Source organism: Perca flavescens, chromosome 5, assembly GCF_004354835.1.
Source record: "Perca flavescens isolate YP-PL-M2 chromosome 5, PFLA_1.0, whole genome shotgun sequence".
NCBI classification, from domain to species: domain Eukaryota; kingdom Metazoa; phylum Chordata; class Actinopteri; order Perciformes; family Percidae; genus Perca; species Perca flavescens.
The window spans coordinates 30090840-30106339 of record NC_041335.1 but is presented as its reverse complement, the minus strand read 5'-3'; the positions used below and the strand labels follow the sequence as shown (position 1 = coordinate 30106339).

General features: G+C 39.0%; 1 protein-coding gene across 2 annotated transcripts in view; it reads right to left on the bottom strand.

The window, feature by feature from the left end:
- smarca2 (SWI/SNF related BAF chromatin remodeling complex subunit ATPase 2) overlaps window positions 1-15500 on the bottom strand; it is a 59456-nt gene that overhangs the window by 13314 nt on the left and 30642 nt on the right. For both annotated transcript variants that reach the window (XM_028577416.1, XM_028577418.1), the window contains exons 19-29: window positions 13984-14226; window positions 12284-12397; window positions 10509-10613; window positions 9675-9761; window positions 8921-8967; window positions 6628-6794; window positions 5617-5780; window positions 5148-5375; window positions 3927-4004; window positions 2233-2451; window positions 887-1110 (exon numbers count right to left, since the gene is read on the bottom strand). In XM_028577416.1, coding sequence (XP_028433217.1) covers window positions 887-1110; window positions 2233-2451; window positions 3927-4004; window positions 5148-5375; window positions 5617-5780; window positions 6628-6794; window positions 8921-8967; window positions 9675-9761; window positions 10509-10613; window positions 12284-12397; window positions 13984-14226 — 1676 coding nt within the window. The remainder of the gene's footprint in view (window positions 1-886; window positions 1111-2232; window positions 2452-3926; window positions 4005-5147; window positions 5376-5616; window positions 5781-6627; window positions 6795-8920; window positions 8968-9674; window positions 9762-10508; window positions 10614-12283; window positions 12398-13983; window positions 14227-15500) is intronic.

Genomic DNA, 15500 nt, shown 5'->3' with positions numbered 1-15500 from the left:
TTGACATGCTCTGGGGTGAAGAACCATCAACTGGGAGAGGAAAGAATTTGATTTCTGGAAAGGCTGTTAACAGTTTCCTGGAAAAAACTTCGGCATAATAGTCAGCCAGTAAATATTTGAGTAATGGGAACAGAAATACACATGTTGTTTAATGCATGGGCGAATATGAGAGAGACAGACACACACATACTTATGATTTTGCACATGAGCAGAAAAAAAACACAACAGTATAGACCATACAAATACTCTCCTCGGCTTCTCCTCTCTCCTCTAATAATTTAAAAAGCCCGGCGGTTCTAGTTTTAACGGATATTTATGAAAGTAAAATAGAATTTATTGTTCTAAGGCTTGTAGCTTTAATTGTCGTATTTATTTTTCAAAGCATCCGTTTGTTGTTGGAACAGCTGATAAGAGCAAAACCCAGAGCCGTATGTTTAAACTGGACAAGATTTATTTGTAGATTATAACCTTAATTTTAACATATAGCCGATTCTACCGGATGACCTCATCAGATTTCTTGGCAAAAGCACCTAAAAATGTATTATTTTTACTGTGCTATACGCAGGTTTACAAGCGATGTGCAACAGCAGGGATGCCTACAACTCTGACTCTTTCTACACACCTTCCCCAAGTCTAAAGTGTGTGTTACTCCTCATCTCTACTGTCCATGTGGCCAAAGACGCAATTCACCAGCACAACAGTAATATTTTTAGGCTTCCGTCAGCATCTACACAGAATGTGTTCAGCCAACAGTACTGCTTTGCTCTCAGAAACATGTTGTACACCCTCACAGCCCAATGCACAATCACTGTAATCACTGTAATGATGCTGTAAGTTGTAAGGACGTAGATTTGACACCTAACAAGGTGTACTTATATCCGCTTACCCATCTCTGTAGTTGATGACCGTGTCGATGATGGTGTTCATTTGCTTGGTGAGTTTCGGGGGGTTGGGGGAGTGTTTCTCAGCTGGTGGACGCCCACGTTTCTTCTTGGCCTTAGAGCCCCCGTCTTCTCTGCTTGACGAGTCTTTGTCCTGGCGTCTTTTGCGTTTGCGCTTTTTCAGCCGGATCTCCTCCTCCATCTCTTCCAGGTTTCCATCCTCAATGGCCTGGAGAGGACAACAGCCAGAGCAAAGACATTTATTTCTTCAGCAGTGTCTACAGGTCGCTCACATTTTTTTTCTTTTAATTAGACCCTCTCAGAACTACAGCTAATACTTGCAACATACTGTCACCTCAGTTTCAAAGTTTCGTTGTCCTGTTCTCGTTTTCTGAGAAAGACCAGAGCTACAGTCAATAAAATGGATCTGCCAGGTCTGAGAGTGTATTAATGTATACGTATTTGGTGTGAGTGATTGGGCACCATTAGCATCAGACTAAACTAAACTGGTTATATATATTCATGTATGTATGTATATACACATACATACTTTTTTATGTACTAGTTTGTTAAAAAAAAAAAAAAAAAAAAACTATATTGTCAACTTGTATTACAGTACTGCCAGTGGTGGAATGTAACTAAGTACTAAGTAAGCTTTACTTGCGTATTTTGTTTTTATGCTACTTTATACTTCTACCCCACTACATTTTGGAGGCAAATATTGTACTTATTCCTACACTTCATTTATTTGATAGCTTTAGTTACTTTGAAGATTCAGATTATTTATACAAAATATAAATCAACTAATAAATGATGATGTATTAATATAGATTAAACTACCTGCAGTAAATAAGACAAATGGGCTTGAGGCTGAGAGCCACAGACAAGGTAGGGAAGTACAGAAAGTATTGGGAGATGGACCATAACGTTGTACAAGCTACGTGTGTGTAACTTTGTCTTTGGATAGATTATAAACCCTGATTTATGAATTGGTAATGTGAAAAAAGATTCTTTGTTTCAGACAAAAGAAATTAAATGGCAGGTTGCAGTGGCAGTCTTGAAAATAAACAATGGCCAATAGTGTACAAACAATAGTGTACACCGAATTAATAACTAAACAAGTGTAGTGTTCCAACAGGTGTGGAGAGTTCATGCAAATCAAATCAGTCAATATATTAAACAATATTTATATAATTTCTGAAGAAGTGGAAAAGAAACACTTTTTCAACAGTTCTGCAGCCAAAGTGGTTTGCTCTTTCATTACTATTAGGGTTAATAAATAATAACCCCATAGATTGCAGTTGAATAAAAAGATCAATGTCATAGATTGATATAAATACTCAGACTTTACCCGTAGCCATTGTTTTTCAGTCAGCGTGTCGCTGTAGTCCACATCCCGACGACAGCGTGACCCTCGGCCGAACATCTTCTCCTCCTCTTCTTCATACGTGAGCCGTTCGATCTCAGCCTCGTCTCGGATGATCCAAGAAGGCAACTCGTCCTCCTCCATGAGACGAGGCTTGCGCTTTGGGTTCCTGGCTTCCTCCCGGCGTCGGTCCATGTCCATGCGCTACGGAGAAGAAGAGACACCTCAGGTCAAAGAGCAGATGGTGACACAATTCTTTTAGGTCATACCACATAAATGGAACCCTTAAGATGGATTCATACCTGAATTAAGGGGTTAACGGCAGTCTCGTAGATGTGTCCTGTTGACATCACACCCACATCGCTACATGGATGTATTGTACATGATGAGGCCATATTGGGCTTTAATTATAATCTACACTGTTCTGTGTTTATTATTATTTTACTTACTTTGTGATATAGAGCGACAGTGGGCTAAGTGTACTAATATACATAGCTAAAGTTACAAGCTGGGTAGTCTTGACTAGCCTTGACGTTCCACTTCCGGGATTGCTCTGGTGCCGCCGGAAAATCTGCTGTATTTCACTCATTTAGGCCGGATATCCGTTGCCTTGGACTTCCTTTGTGTTGGCATTTTAAACACCAGTCGATTTACGAGGACTATGGTTAAACTTTTCTCAGATCTCTGCAGGGTAAATCCAGACAGCTAGCTGGACTATCTGTCCAATCTGAGTTTTCTGTCGCACGACTAAAACAACTTTTAAACGTACACATGTTCCACCAAAACAAGTTCCTTCTGAGTCTATTTTGCAGCAGCACCACAGCTTTTCTCCGGTGCCTAGCACCACCCAAGACGATTGTGATTGGTTTCCAGAAATGTCAATAAACCAGAGCACGTTTTCCTCCCATCCCCAAATGCTATGTGGAGCAGCCAGACCCTCCTCCAGCGTGCTTTGGAGGAGGGTCTGGCAAAACGAGACTTCAAGCTGGGCGACTATCGCACTTTATCTCACTTAATAGGAGAATATTGCCATGTTCATGTCCTTTCATTCACTGTGATAGAGAACTGGGTTTTGCAGTGGAATGTTAATAAAAAAGAGAAGGCTACGGAGCCAAGGCGACCAATCACAGTTCTTTCACTCTCCGTAGCTGGCATTGCCCCAACATGTAGTTATTTTGGAGAAGGCACATGTCAGCTATTCCGTAGGCTCTTAAGCTTTGCTACGCATAACTCATTTGGACAAAGTTGCCAACTCGGTGCCAACCATGTCATATGGCTGGCTCCCAGTTGCTCATGAATATTTTATATCTTGTACCCTGTCAGTTGGCATTCATCAAACTAGTAGTTGAGCCAAGACGCAGAACAACTGTACTAGACATTTCAAACAGAGTTGTGTAGTGTAAAACTGTGTAACATGGTGAAGGGGAGTCCTGTATCCATGGCAATTCAGGCATTTACATGCAAGAAGAAGCATCTGGGGGACAGTTGTTGCCAAGTCTGAAGGTGCCTGAACAAATGATGACATTTAACCTGAATAATGGTCTCAACCTACAATTGTTTTGTGGGTAGATGTAAGACAACCAGCTGTCAGCTTCTCTTCTTTAAGACCGGTTATTTTGGAGTTTCACTCTGCAAATTAAATGTTGATTAGATCTCACAGAAATGCGTGCTTTTCTTACCATGAAAAGCTCAAATTCATCTTCATTGCGGGCTATCATCTGGTTGAGGGTTTCATCATCGGGTATCTCATCTTCTTCCTACATTTGGAAGAACATCAAAAGACACTTTTAACTGTTTCAGGAAAACAGAAGCCACGCATGATCAGTTCAAAAACAAATCAGTCACATACAGCATACAGATTTAATCAAATAAAAGATAAGTAGTTGAGATTGTATTAGAAAAACATGTGATATTATAAGTGAAGGATAGTTAAGTCTCCGAGGAGCTGTCTCTGCAGTAATTCAATCAAAACCAGTATCCATAATTTAACTGGAGGGAAGAAATCTATTTAGGATAGGGCTGAAACGATTCCTCGAGTAACTCGAATAATTTGATTACTAAAAATCCTCGATGCAAAATTCTTTGCCTCAAAGCTTGGTTTAATCAATGTACTGTAACTAACGTTGTACGGCTCACTGTGTTTCCGCGCAGATGATTATTACAAGCTCACAACGGACTGACGCTGCAGATTAAAAAATGAAGGAAGACAGCGAAAATAGTGAGGGGTTAAGAGAACAGACAGGCGAGAGAAAATGACAGAAACTTTGGGATCATTTTAAGCTGCAAACATGCTGCTACATCATCTCTGTAGAAAATCATCCAGTGTACTCATCCATTCCACGGAGCAAACCCGACCCAAGGTAGGCTGACTAACGTCTGCTGCTCTCGTCCACCGCGCTGTTTTACACAACTAGCCTACAACATGCTACTCTGCATATAGCGATGTTTTACAAACAAGCTCAAACAAAAGCTTCCGGTTTGTAATCTAACGGTTTATTAGTTTGCTACTAATCTTGACAATTTGACACATTCTTGTAAACTTGGCAGCTGCCGAAGACAAACCAGCCCCTCGCCCCTGGAGCGGTTAACAGCATGGCTAATTAATATGCACGTGAATGACATCACCGGACCATGCCTGCTTTTTCAAATAAAGGAAACCTCTTTTGTATATTTGCTATCGCTGTTCACTGTAAAGCAAAAGTATTTCTTATCCAATTAATCGATGAAATAATCGGTAGAATACTTGATTCCTAAAATAATCGATAGCTGCAGCACTAATTTAGGGCCTCCTACATTCATATATACAAATATCAAATCAAGCACAAATATCTTGTCTTACTTCCAAGATAAATAATAAAAAGGTATAAAATAAAACCCAAGTTACAAACTTAAGAGTGTACCTCATTCTGCTCCTCCGTCTCTAAAATGGCCTGGAGGAAGGCACGGCGTTCATGGCTCGACGACTTCTGGTCGAACATGCCCGCCTGGATGACCTTCTGATCCACGTTGAGTTTGTATTTGGCAGCTGCCAAGATTTTCTCCTCCACGCTGTTGACGGTGCAGAGACGAAGCACACGCACCTCATTCTGCTGACCGATGCGGTGAGCCCGGTCCTGCGCCTGAAGGTCCTGGAATCAGCAGGTGAAAGAGGAAATATCAGATCATATCATATCAGTTGCCTCAACGTAAAAGAGGAAACGTAAAACACCCTTTAGTAAATATCCCTTTTAAACTGCTTTGGCGTCTTCTACCAAGAACTGCCAACGCTATAAACAACATAGTGGACACTTTCTATAATCAGGCGTTCACAATGAGAGCACAAACACTGTCCTTACAGGTTATAATAATAAACTCTCAGGAAGGATGTACCTGGTGTGGGTTCCAGTCACTGTCGAAGATGACGACAGTGTCGGCCGCCTGCAGGTTGAGGCCGAGGCCACCGGCTCTGGTGCTGAGCAGGAAGATGAAGTACTGAGACCCTTCCTCGTTGAATTTCTTCAGCAGGGCCGCTCGGTCCTCAGACTTGGTGGTTCCTGAAACACCGAAGCACAATCATTTTTTAAATGAAGAGTCTGCCAAGTTATCGTTGGAAAGAGTGCAACTTTTTCTTATTCTGTATGATCTAAAGGCTACTGAAAGTCAAAGTGTCAACTGTATACTGTGCCTCATCTCTGAATAATTTAACATTTTCAGAGGTGTCTGAAAAGGTCTGGTGTCTCTAATTAAGCAGGGTTTAAAATGTGACAAAATGCAAACACCCACTTCATACATCTGATTAAATTATGCTAACTAAAGAGGTTCATACAGTCCTCAGCTGCATATCTGAGACAAGTCTCTTAATTTAGTTTGTATTCTGAAAATGCTGAGTGGATGGTGTAAAAGCTGATTATCAAAATGATATGCTGATTCTTTTTATTCCTTTTCATTATTGGGTTGTAGACCAAAATACTTATGTGAATTCATTGATTTAAACTTTTCACCTTCAAAAAAAATGTTCGTCTGACTTTCACTTTCAGCATTTTATAAGCTTCTCTCAAAATCCTGAATTACTGCCAAAAAAACACACATAACACACTAAACTGTGAGTTACTGCAAGGTGGTGTGAGACCGGCCTGCTTGCATAGAGCCCGCACAAAGCACTTTAACCAGAGAACAGCCGGCTGAGGTGGACAAAACTCAGTAGAGTACAATAAAGAAAGGATCGGACTTTGCTTCATTTTAGCTGGTAAGTACATACACATATGTCCTGATCAGCACCGATACCATTTGGTACACCTCTAATAATTATTTATTATACATTATACACATCATTAAATTGCAATCCCCTGTAGATTTGATGATCATAAAAGGTTTAAAACATAAGTAGGGGTCAGAGCTTACCGTCAAGACGTAAATACTGAAAGTTTCGGTAGCCAAAGTAGTCCTCCAAGATTGTCATGAGAGTGGTCATTTGGCAGAACAGCAGGACTCTGTGGTTGGTGGCCTGCAGCTTTGGCAGGATGCGATCTAGAAGCTCAAACTTCCCAGAAGCTCGATACAGATCAAGCCTGGGTGGAGGTAATGAGGCAAAACATGAGTCATTATTACCAATATATTGATTATTAAAGTCTCAGTGGCACCTATTTTGACAGTGGTTAATGGTCTAATTGGCAAATAATGCCCTGACGCGGTTTGTTTGGTGTATTGTTTCTGTAACGAGAGTCTACAGTCATGCTAGCAGCTCTGTGAGGCTGTACTTTGGCCCTACAGTGCTTTGAGGGAAGTTTCACTGAGAGGTAACCTCTGTTGCAGGAACACCCTGATCACCACCCTTTCCCACCCATAGTGTCCTATTTATTTATTTACAAATGTACATACTGTAACTAAACTTATACATAGCCATATTCTACTGCTCTTTATACTATTCATCCTGCACATCCACTTATTCTCACTACTCTTATGTTACTTTTTCTGCACTACAATGGTACTGTTAACACACTACACATAGCTGTACATACTGTACATACTAGGGCTGTCCTCGACTAAAGAAATTCTTAGTCGACTAACACTTATACGATTTTGTCGACATATATGTACATGTTGTTCATAAATTGTTCATATTACATAGCCATATTTATTCCGCTCTTATAAGGTAACTGCTACACATTTATATTTAATTTATATTACTCTAAACCACCTTCTGTAAACCAACTGTACATTTCTTGTCCTGTCTATACTTGAATATCACATTGCACTTTTCTGCTCTTTTTGCACTTCTGGTTGGACGCAAATTGCATTTTGTTGTCTTTGTACTTTGTACTCTGCACAATGACAATAAAGTCGAATCTAATCTAATCACATTCACACATATACACACACATTCACACCTGGAAGCTGCCCCACACAACCACAGTCTGATCTGGTGGCAACTGAGTTAAGCGGCTATCAGACTTGTTAGTCGCAGCGTGCGAGTCCCGTAACGTTACCGTAAAAAAAGTTTTAAACACCATGAAGGTAAAAAACTGCCCAGGATTTTGTGTAACAACAGGTGACGGTGTCCTGCAATAACAAGGCGGTCGCTTCATCTCTCGCTTCGGCGCCTTTAATTTTCTCTCTTTTCCCATAAATAAAGCTGCCGGAAATGTTGGTTTCCCCTGCCACCGCCACTAAAGCTTCAGATATTGGCTGTTGAAAAGCACAGAAGCTTTGTAGCTCAAAAAATGGTATTTGGTAAAGTCCAACTATTTGCTTCCAAATACCAGTTAGTACTGCAGAGATGTAGCAATTATCTGACACCGGCTTTTCATATTTATACAACGTATTCTCACATTAGGTATTTAATTACTGTACTGCTTCAATGTTGTTAATAAATGTCAATCCATTTGTTTGTTCAGAAAAGAAAAACAAGTGAATAGATGTCAGCGGCTGGTGTTCTACAAACAATCTAGTGTTAATGAGTGAAGTTTTGATTGGATCTTCAGAACAACGCAGAACACATAAATGGGAGCCACAACTTGTGTTGTTAGTTGGCTCTTCTTTATGCCACAATAATCAGGGTACTACTGAACTGTGTTAACATCATCTGACCCCCCTAATTTCGCATTTATAAGCAGTACATAAACATTAATAACTGGTTAATAACACACTATAATGTAGTTGTAAGCAGATATGTGTTTATTAATGTTTTCATTGAGTCCTTCTGTGGGCACCTATTGGCAAAGGATGGTTTATAAACAGATAATATAGTTAAACACAGTTGTGAAAAAAGTTTTCATAGAGAAGTAGGAGAAGTCTTCATAGATGAAGTTCTAATTATATTATATATATATATATATATATATATATATATATATATATATATATATATATATATATATATATATAATATAAATACTGTACATTAATAAACACTTAAACATGTACTATTAGTGTTTTATAAAACAAATAATGTATAATAGTAAATGTTATATGGTGCTTATGAATGCTAAATAGGGGAAATTAAAGTGAAGTGCTACCAAATCACTTCATATCTAAAAAAAAGTTTTTAAGCTCATACATATAATACATCTTTGAAGGCTATGTTCATACACATATAGGATTCTGTCATTTCTTATGATTTCTAGCATTGGATGCTAACAACACAGTAAAATGAAGTGTGTAACTGTAAAGGAAACAAGTTTTTTGGCTGACTTACCCACTGATGACACCATTTTGAAAGCCCAAGTGCTCAGCAAAAGATTCCTACAACAGAGAACATTTACCTTTTTAATTAAAGAACTGAGCTGCTCCCCCCGCGACCAGACACCGGATAAGCGGACGAAAATGGATGGAATGGATGGATGGAATTAAAGAACTAGCATCTACAATTTTAATTTGGCTGTCCTGGGGATAGACTTCCAAACCCAAGTCTCTCTTCTTAAAAATTAAGCCAGGAACTTTGTGTTTTGTAAAGGCAGACTGATTATTACTTTAAATCTTTACGTTTACAAATGTTTTTTCATGCAATACTTGTTTTAAAGTTATAAAAAGAACATAAACAATGTGAGACACCATCCCAGATGTTAGTGCTTGAACAAAAAGTTTAACAAGAGATTTGGATGAAAAAATAACCCAAAAAAAGGGGGTACCTCTCCGAGGCAAGCCCTATCTCACAATGTTAACTCAGTGTGAATTTGTGAAATTTTTTCGATTATTTTGCCACCACTTGAATGCAGCACAAACACCCTATCTCCTAAAGTTAACTAAAGTGAAAAAGAATGTGTGTATCCTCCTTGTGATTAGGATCCGCTCCCAAATGTTATGTGTTCTTCCTTGGCCCATGCTACACCCTTCCACCAAGTTTCGTGAAAATCGGGCCCGGAGTGGAAACCAGTGTCATATTTTCCTGTGTCAGAATTTACAAGCTTTTAACAGCCAGTATCAGTGATCCTGGTGTTAGCGGCACTCACCTCAATGTGCTGGAACATGTATGGATGGTTGCAGATCTTCTTCAGCTGCATGATAGTGTTCATCAGGGTCTTTGCTCCTCCTTTGCCCTGGAGAAAATTACAACATGAATGAAAAACAATAAATGCCAGATCAAAACAATGATATTTGTCTTCATGCTAGTTTAAACCTGCAATGACAGCATTAACATACGTATCATATCACTGCCATTTCTCTCAACCCCTGTGCAGGTGGTTTAGAAAACCTGCACTGAAAACTACATTAAAGCTACAGTGCGTAGTTTCTGCCGCCCCCATGAGGAATTCTAAGTAATGACAACACCACTCCTCCAGGCAGTTGCTAGTAGCCAAGGAGGACAGGGAGGATTAAAAAAACATGATGGACTCTTCAGAAGAGGTCATTATCTTCACTAAAGTTTTTGCGCCGGAAAGTCACTGGACGCCACAATCTTCTGAACATAGCCATACTGGGAAATACAGAGAGTTGTGTGGAGCTGATAGTCTTAATTAGCTTTGTAGCAACTCATTTGGCAATGGCTTGAATATAATGGGCGTTCATTAATATCAAAAAGTCACGCACTAAAGCTTTAAGGCTAAGGCTAAAAGCCTTGATCTAGCTTCAGAAGTACAATAAAAGCTGCAATATACTCTTCATCTTTTGAAAAAGTTCAGCGCAACTATAATTCCAGTTATACAACAAAAATCAGGGACCTTCGGATGTCAGCCGGAAACCCTAAAAAAACACTTAGCTCTAAGGTCCACGGCTCAATATGTCAGTATGACGCACACTGAAAGCAGAAACATACAATTAAGCCACAGGGGTCTGAGTATGTTTACCTTTTTGTCTTTCTCTGAGCCGTCAGTGAGAAGGATGCCTCTCTGCATGTGGCGGTACAAAACCTTCTGTATGGCAGACATGTCACATTTTACGACATACTCCACCTGTGTGAATCACAATAGACAAATGCATCAGTGAAACCATGGTACATTTTCTACACTTCATTCTTGACACTATGAGGTGAAAAAAAAAAAATCACAGTTAGTAAGAGGAAATATAAAAGCAAGAGAAAAGGAAGGAGGGAAAGAAAGGCACATTACAGTGCAGATACCTTCCCATAATTTACATACAAAGGACAATCTCTAAAAGGTTCAGTCAATTCAAGTCATTACATTTATAAACTTCTTAAAGTTACTCAAAAGCATGTTTTAAAGAATCTGGGCTGGAAAACGATTGATCTTAGAAGAGGGTTCATCTTCTTAAGTTCTTTACTGTCATATGCAAATACAGTGAAGCAGTCGTTGGCAATGACATTCTTGAATCTCAGGCTCCTTCCAACAGTGCTCTTACAGATATCTATAAAAATAATAATTTTAACTAGAATCTAAGACATACAAAATATAAATCATAGGACTATAATATATTATAAAATATTACTCTGATGATCATGTTAAATCTAAAATATATTAGGCGAAGAGAGGGAGAGGAGGAGGATGTCGACAGAAACTGGCAGATCAATCGCTGAATTAATTTGTGCATGTTAGTTTTATTTTTTAAACATTATTGCTCATTTTACATTAAACACTGCTTAACAAAAAACACCAGTGTACATGATAAAAGCACATTAAAACTTAAAACTTGAAAAAAGCATGTATCGCTTCTAAAGATTCTGTTTACGTCGTCCAGGAGGGTCGGAGTCACTCAATAATCTAAGACCATTTCTCAGAGCGCCTTCTGTTTCAATGCCTTTGGAAAACACCTCTTAACCTTAAGAAAATGGCCTGAAGATGCTTCTGGGGAAACAGGGATGATCACAGTATGATAACAAGGCATTCGTGTTGCCTTGGTAAATTAATTTATACCCAGGCCACAGAGAATATTGGATCTTTATGAGGCTTTATCAGGTTTATGCACAGCAGCCTGATGTGCCAGACATACAGAGCAATTGAATATACTTTTCTCTCCGAACCACGTTGCAATAAGGACACGTACAACAAGTATAATATAAAAGATAAGAAATATATACAAAAAAAAAAAAAAAAAAAGATATGTACAAATAAGATTAAGAAAGAAGTAATATATACAATACAGTAATCAATTCTAAATAGTGCAAATGTAAGGCAGAATCAAACAGTAACAGTACAAAAAACTAAAGATGAAGATATTTGAAATCAGTGTTCTTAATTAATACTTACAGATGGAAAGTTGCTCGCTGTAGCAGTTACAAAGCTAAAGCCTCAAATAATTGATGAAGTAGTGCTAATTTCAAGTATGTCAAACTCTGTGTCCCCAAGTTTTCATTTAAAGAGTGTACAGCCCCAAATTTAGAATTAAAAAATGATTGTATTTGGATCGTTCATACGTGATCATGAAATAAGCTAGATAAGATAGGATAGATAAGATAAGACACACTGTAGAAGTTAGTAACCACATAATCGGAATTGTTTTTGGTAATGGCATGGCTCCTTTCTCTGTACATAAAAACATGCTCTGTTATACATTTGCCAATGTTTAGTTGGAATATACACATTTAATGAAAACAGTTAAGTTTCTGCAAACAATGCAGCAGATATAATCATGCTGCATCAAACCAAGTTCGTATGTTTAATCTCACCTTCTCTGGTAGCTGAGACTCCACTTCCTTCTTCAGTCTGCGTAGCAGGAAGGGCCGGAGCACTTTATGCAAACGCCGGATTATCAGGATGGTCTCCTCCTCATTCAGGTCGACCTAAATTAGTCAGAAAGCATAATACATGACAGAATGTTGTGTTATGCATACGGGCCAGCAGGATGAAGCACTACAGTAACACGCTGTGACCTGCTGATGAGTCCTTAAAACTGCAGTATAACCTAATAAAGAAATAACACATAAACAGGATATATTACACATTAATAATTTGCATAACTGTGTCTGAATTCTCCTTCTTACATTAAAGTAGATGCTTTTGTTTGTGGCCGGAAGTGAGCCTAGTTGTCACACTAAAGGTACCCTGTGGTGTTTTTTGACCACTGGTAAGGATACGGAGATATGTTTTTACAAGTGTGTCCTTTTTTTAGTTGTATTGTGCACACGCACATACTGCACATGATGTGCGTGGGCGGCCCAATACACCAGTCGATGGACAAAAACAAATTAATTGCGTTTCTTAATATCCAAAACTGTACTATAACAAAATTGGCCTCGTACGGAGACCATGCAAAAAAGATACTCACTCAGCGAAATACCAGCATGCTTAGCGGCTACTAGGATTGTTAAAAGAAGACACTGTTTGAGTCTCCCAAACAGCACAGCTCTGCCTCGCAAAGCTCCAAGACTGTTTCACTTGCTTGCTGCTTAAAAATAAACAGTTCTTATTATTTGAATTTTCTTTGCAAAGTGGCCTGCTAGTTAGAGCCAACCCTGAAACAAATTTGCAAACTCAAAAGAGTTTATGGAGAGTTATGTTTTTTTTTTTTTATTACAGCAAATTGGGTGGACAGCTAAACTTACTGTGACCTTCTGTGAACAAAGAGAACAGTACAATCAGAACTGTGAAAAAACTTGACAAAAAGAAAAACTTTCACATAGCGGCACCTCTAACCGACTGCTAATAATGTTGGTTTGTATCGGAAATTTACTTTGGGAAATTATAATAATTCCATTTGTCCTCATTCAGAATGTTCCTTGAGTGTTAATTTTCTGTCAAACATGTCTTATGCCTTCAAATAAGCTTTGTGTAACCTCAAACTTTATGACAGTTCTACTAAACTTTATACTTTACATTATTTATGCTTTCATTTCAGTGGAAATGACAGGTGGATGACTGTGAAGGGAAGAAAAGTTCTTGGGGGAACAGATCTGAAGACCCATCTGCTTTCAGACAATGTACAGAAAATCTAAAACTTATCTCAAAAACATTCAAACAGTGACAAATACATACTGTATGTTCTCAGGATTAAAGGATTCTTATAGCACTGGTTCTCAATATGAGTTCTCTCAGTGGGTCAGAAGACAATTTTTAACAGCTGCAAGCTGCATTTGGGATGGGAAATATCAATTCCTTCTTGTAGTTTTAGTTTTTTTCACACAATAGATATGGCCTTCTCTGCTAATTTATCTAATGAAACAACCGAGGAGATAAAGTAATTGGCTGAATCGTTGCCAGTGTAGCCTTGAATGCTTTGTTCTTACTGTGAATCTGGTACTCAAGATAAACGCCACACATACAATAGCTAAGTGGAATAAAAACTGAATTAAGCTCAAACTATTTGATCTACTGTATGACCCACGTCCACTTAAAAATGTTAATCCTGGCAGTTCCTCCTGGTACGTACCCTCTCTCCTGTCATGGCGAACGGGGCGTTGAACCATTGCTCGAAGGTGCTGCAGCTCTTAAAGATGGTGGGCAGGAGGAAGTTGAGCAGGGCCCACAGCTCGGGCAGCTTGTTCTGCAGAGGTGTACCGGTGAGGAGGAGGCGGCGGGGGGCCACATAGTGGGTGTTCAACACCTGGGTCAGCTTACAGTGGTGGTTCTTCATGCGGTGACCCTCGTCCACAATCATGTACTTCCAACGAATCTGTATGTGGAAGACGACTTATTAGACTCCCATTTCTACACTTTGAAATAGTGGGAAAACAAATGTCTAAAATGGCATTTAAAATATTTTTGATGGAAAAAGAGCCGAGGAGTGGCTGCAAAGAAGAAACGTTTTGACTTCCTTTTCTGACTGGCCTCAGGCTACACAACACTACTGCATACTAATGAGAAGTTTCTTATTCCCTCTGTCATTTCATATTCTCATAATAATTGTTTATAGACGGATGTAGAAAAAGTTTACATGTACACCTTTAATAAAAGAGCAAACATTTAGCTTACTCTGAATTATTTTGGCTACTTACCACCATATGTTTATTTCATTTCTGATGCTTGGACAGAAATTATAAAACTAAGTAATATAAAGCTTTACCATTACTGTTAAATCCAAAAGAAAACAAAAATCTTCAGAAATAGCCCCATATAATAGTAATATATGGGGCTTCACAGTTGTCGATGCTATAAAGTAACAGCTAAGTAGTAGATCAGACTCACTTTGCCCTCCAGAGTGGCCTAAACACAAGCCATGGACTGAACAAAAAGCTGAGCACACACCTGGAGTTATGATGAATGAACAGCTCCCATTAGTGGAGAGTCTGATAAAGTGTGTGTGTGTGTGTGGCTGAGTTAAAAGGCAGCTCCTTTAAGTGCTTCACAGGGATTTCTTTTCCAGCCTGCATCCCAACTACTGTGCACGTACTTGTGCACAAACACATAGTACACTACGGCAAGGAATATATTCCCAAATTGTGTGAAAAAGGGAAAAGTATTAAAACTGTCTGCAGCATCCAAGGAACGCAACTAACACAGCATTCTATCGACTACTGCAGTGCACTGTTCTCAGGTCTCCCTGAGAAGTCAATAAGTCATTGCAGCTCACAGAGAGCCCTTCTGTTGCCATTTCTCAAACTGGAACCAAGAAAAGAGCTCACATGTTTTTTTTTCCAAGTTCAGCACTGTCAGTGTAATGCTCCTACTACTCGTCCACAAAACTATTGTGGACTTGCAGCTGATTCACTATAATGTCATAATGCTGCTGTAGGGTGCTGTATGGCCCCATAGAGCCCTCAGATCCACAGACTCTCAGACAAAGATCTATAATGATGCCCCCACTGCAGTTTTAGACCCAAATAAAATCCCTGGATCTGCTGATTTAAGCGCCTGCTATAACTCAACTTCGTAGCTCTGTCCTTACCTAGAATCTGTTATTACTGCCTCCTTGACTTCTTAAATAGAGCGACCTTCAAACTTGCACTT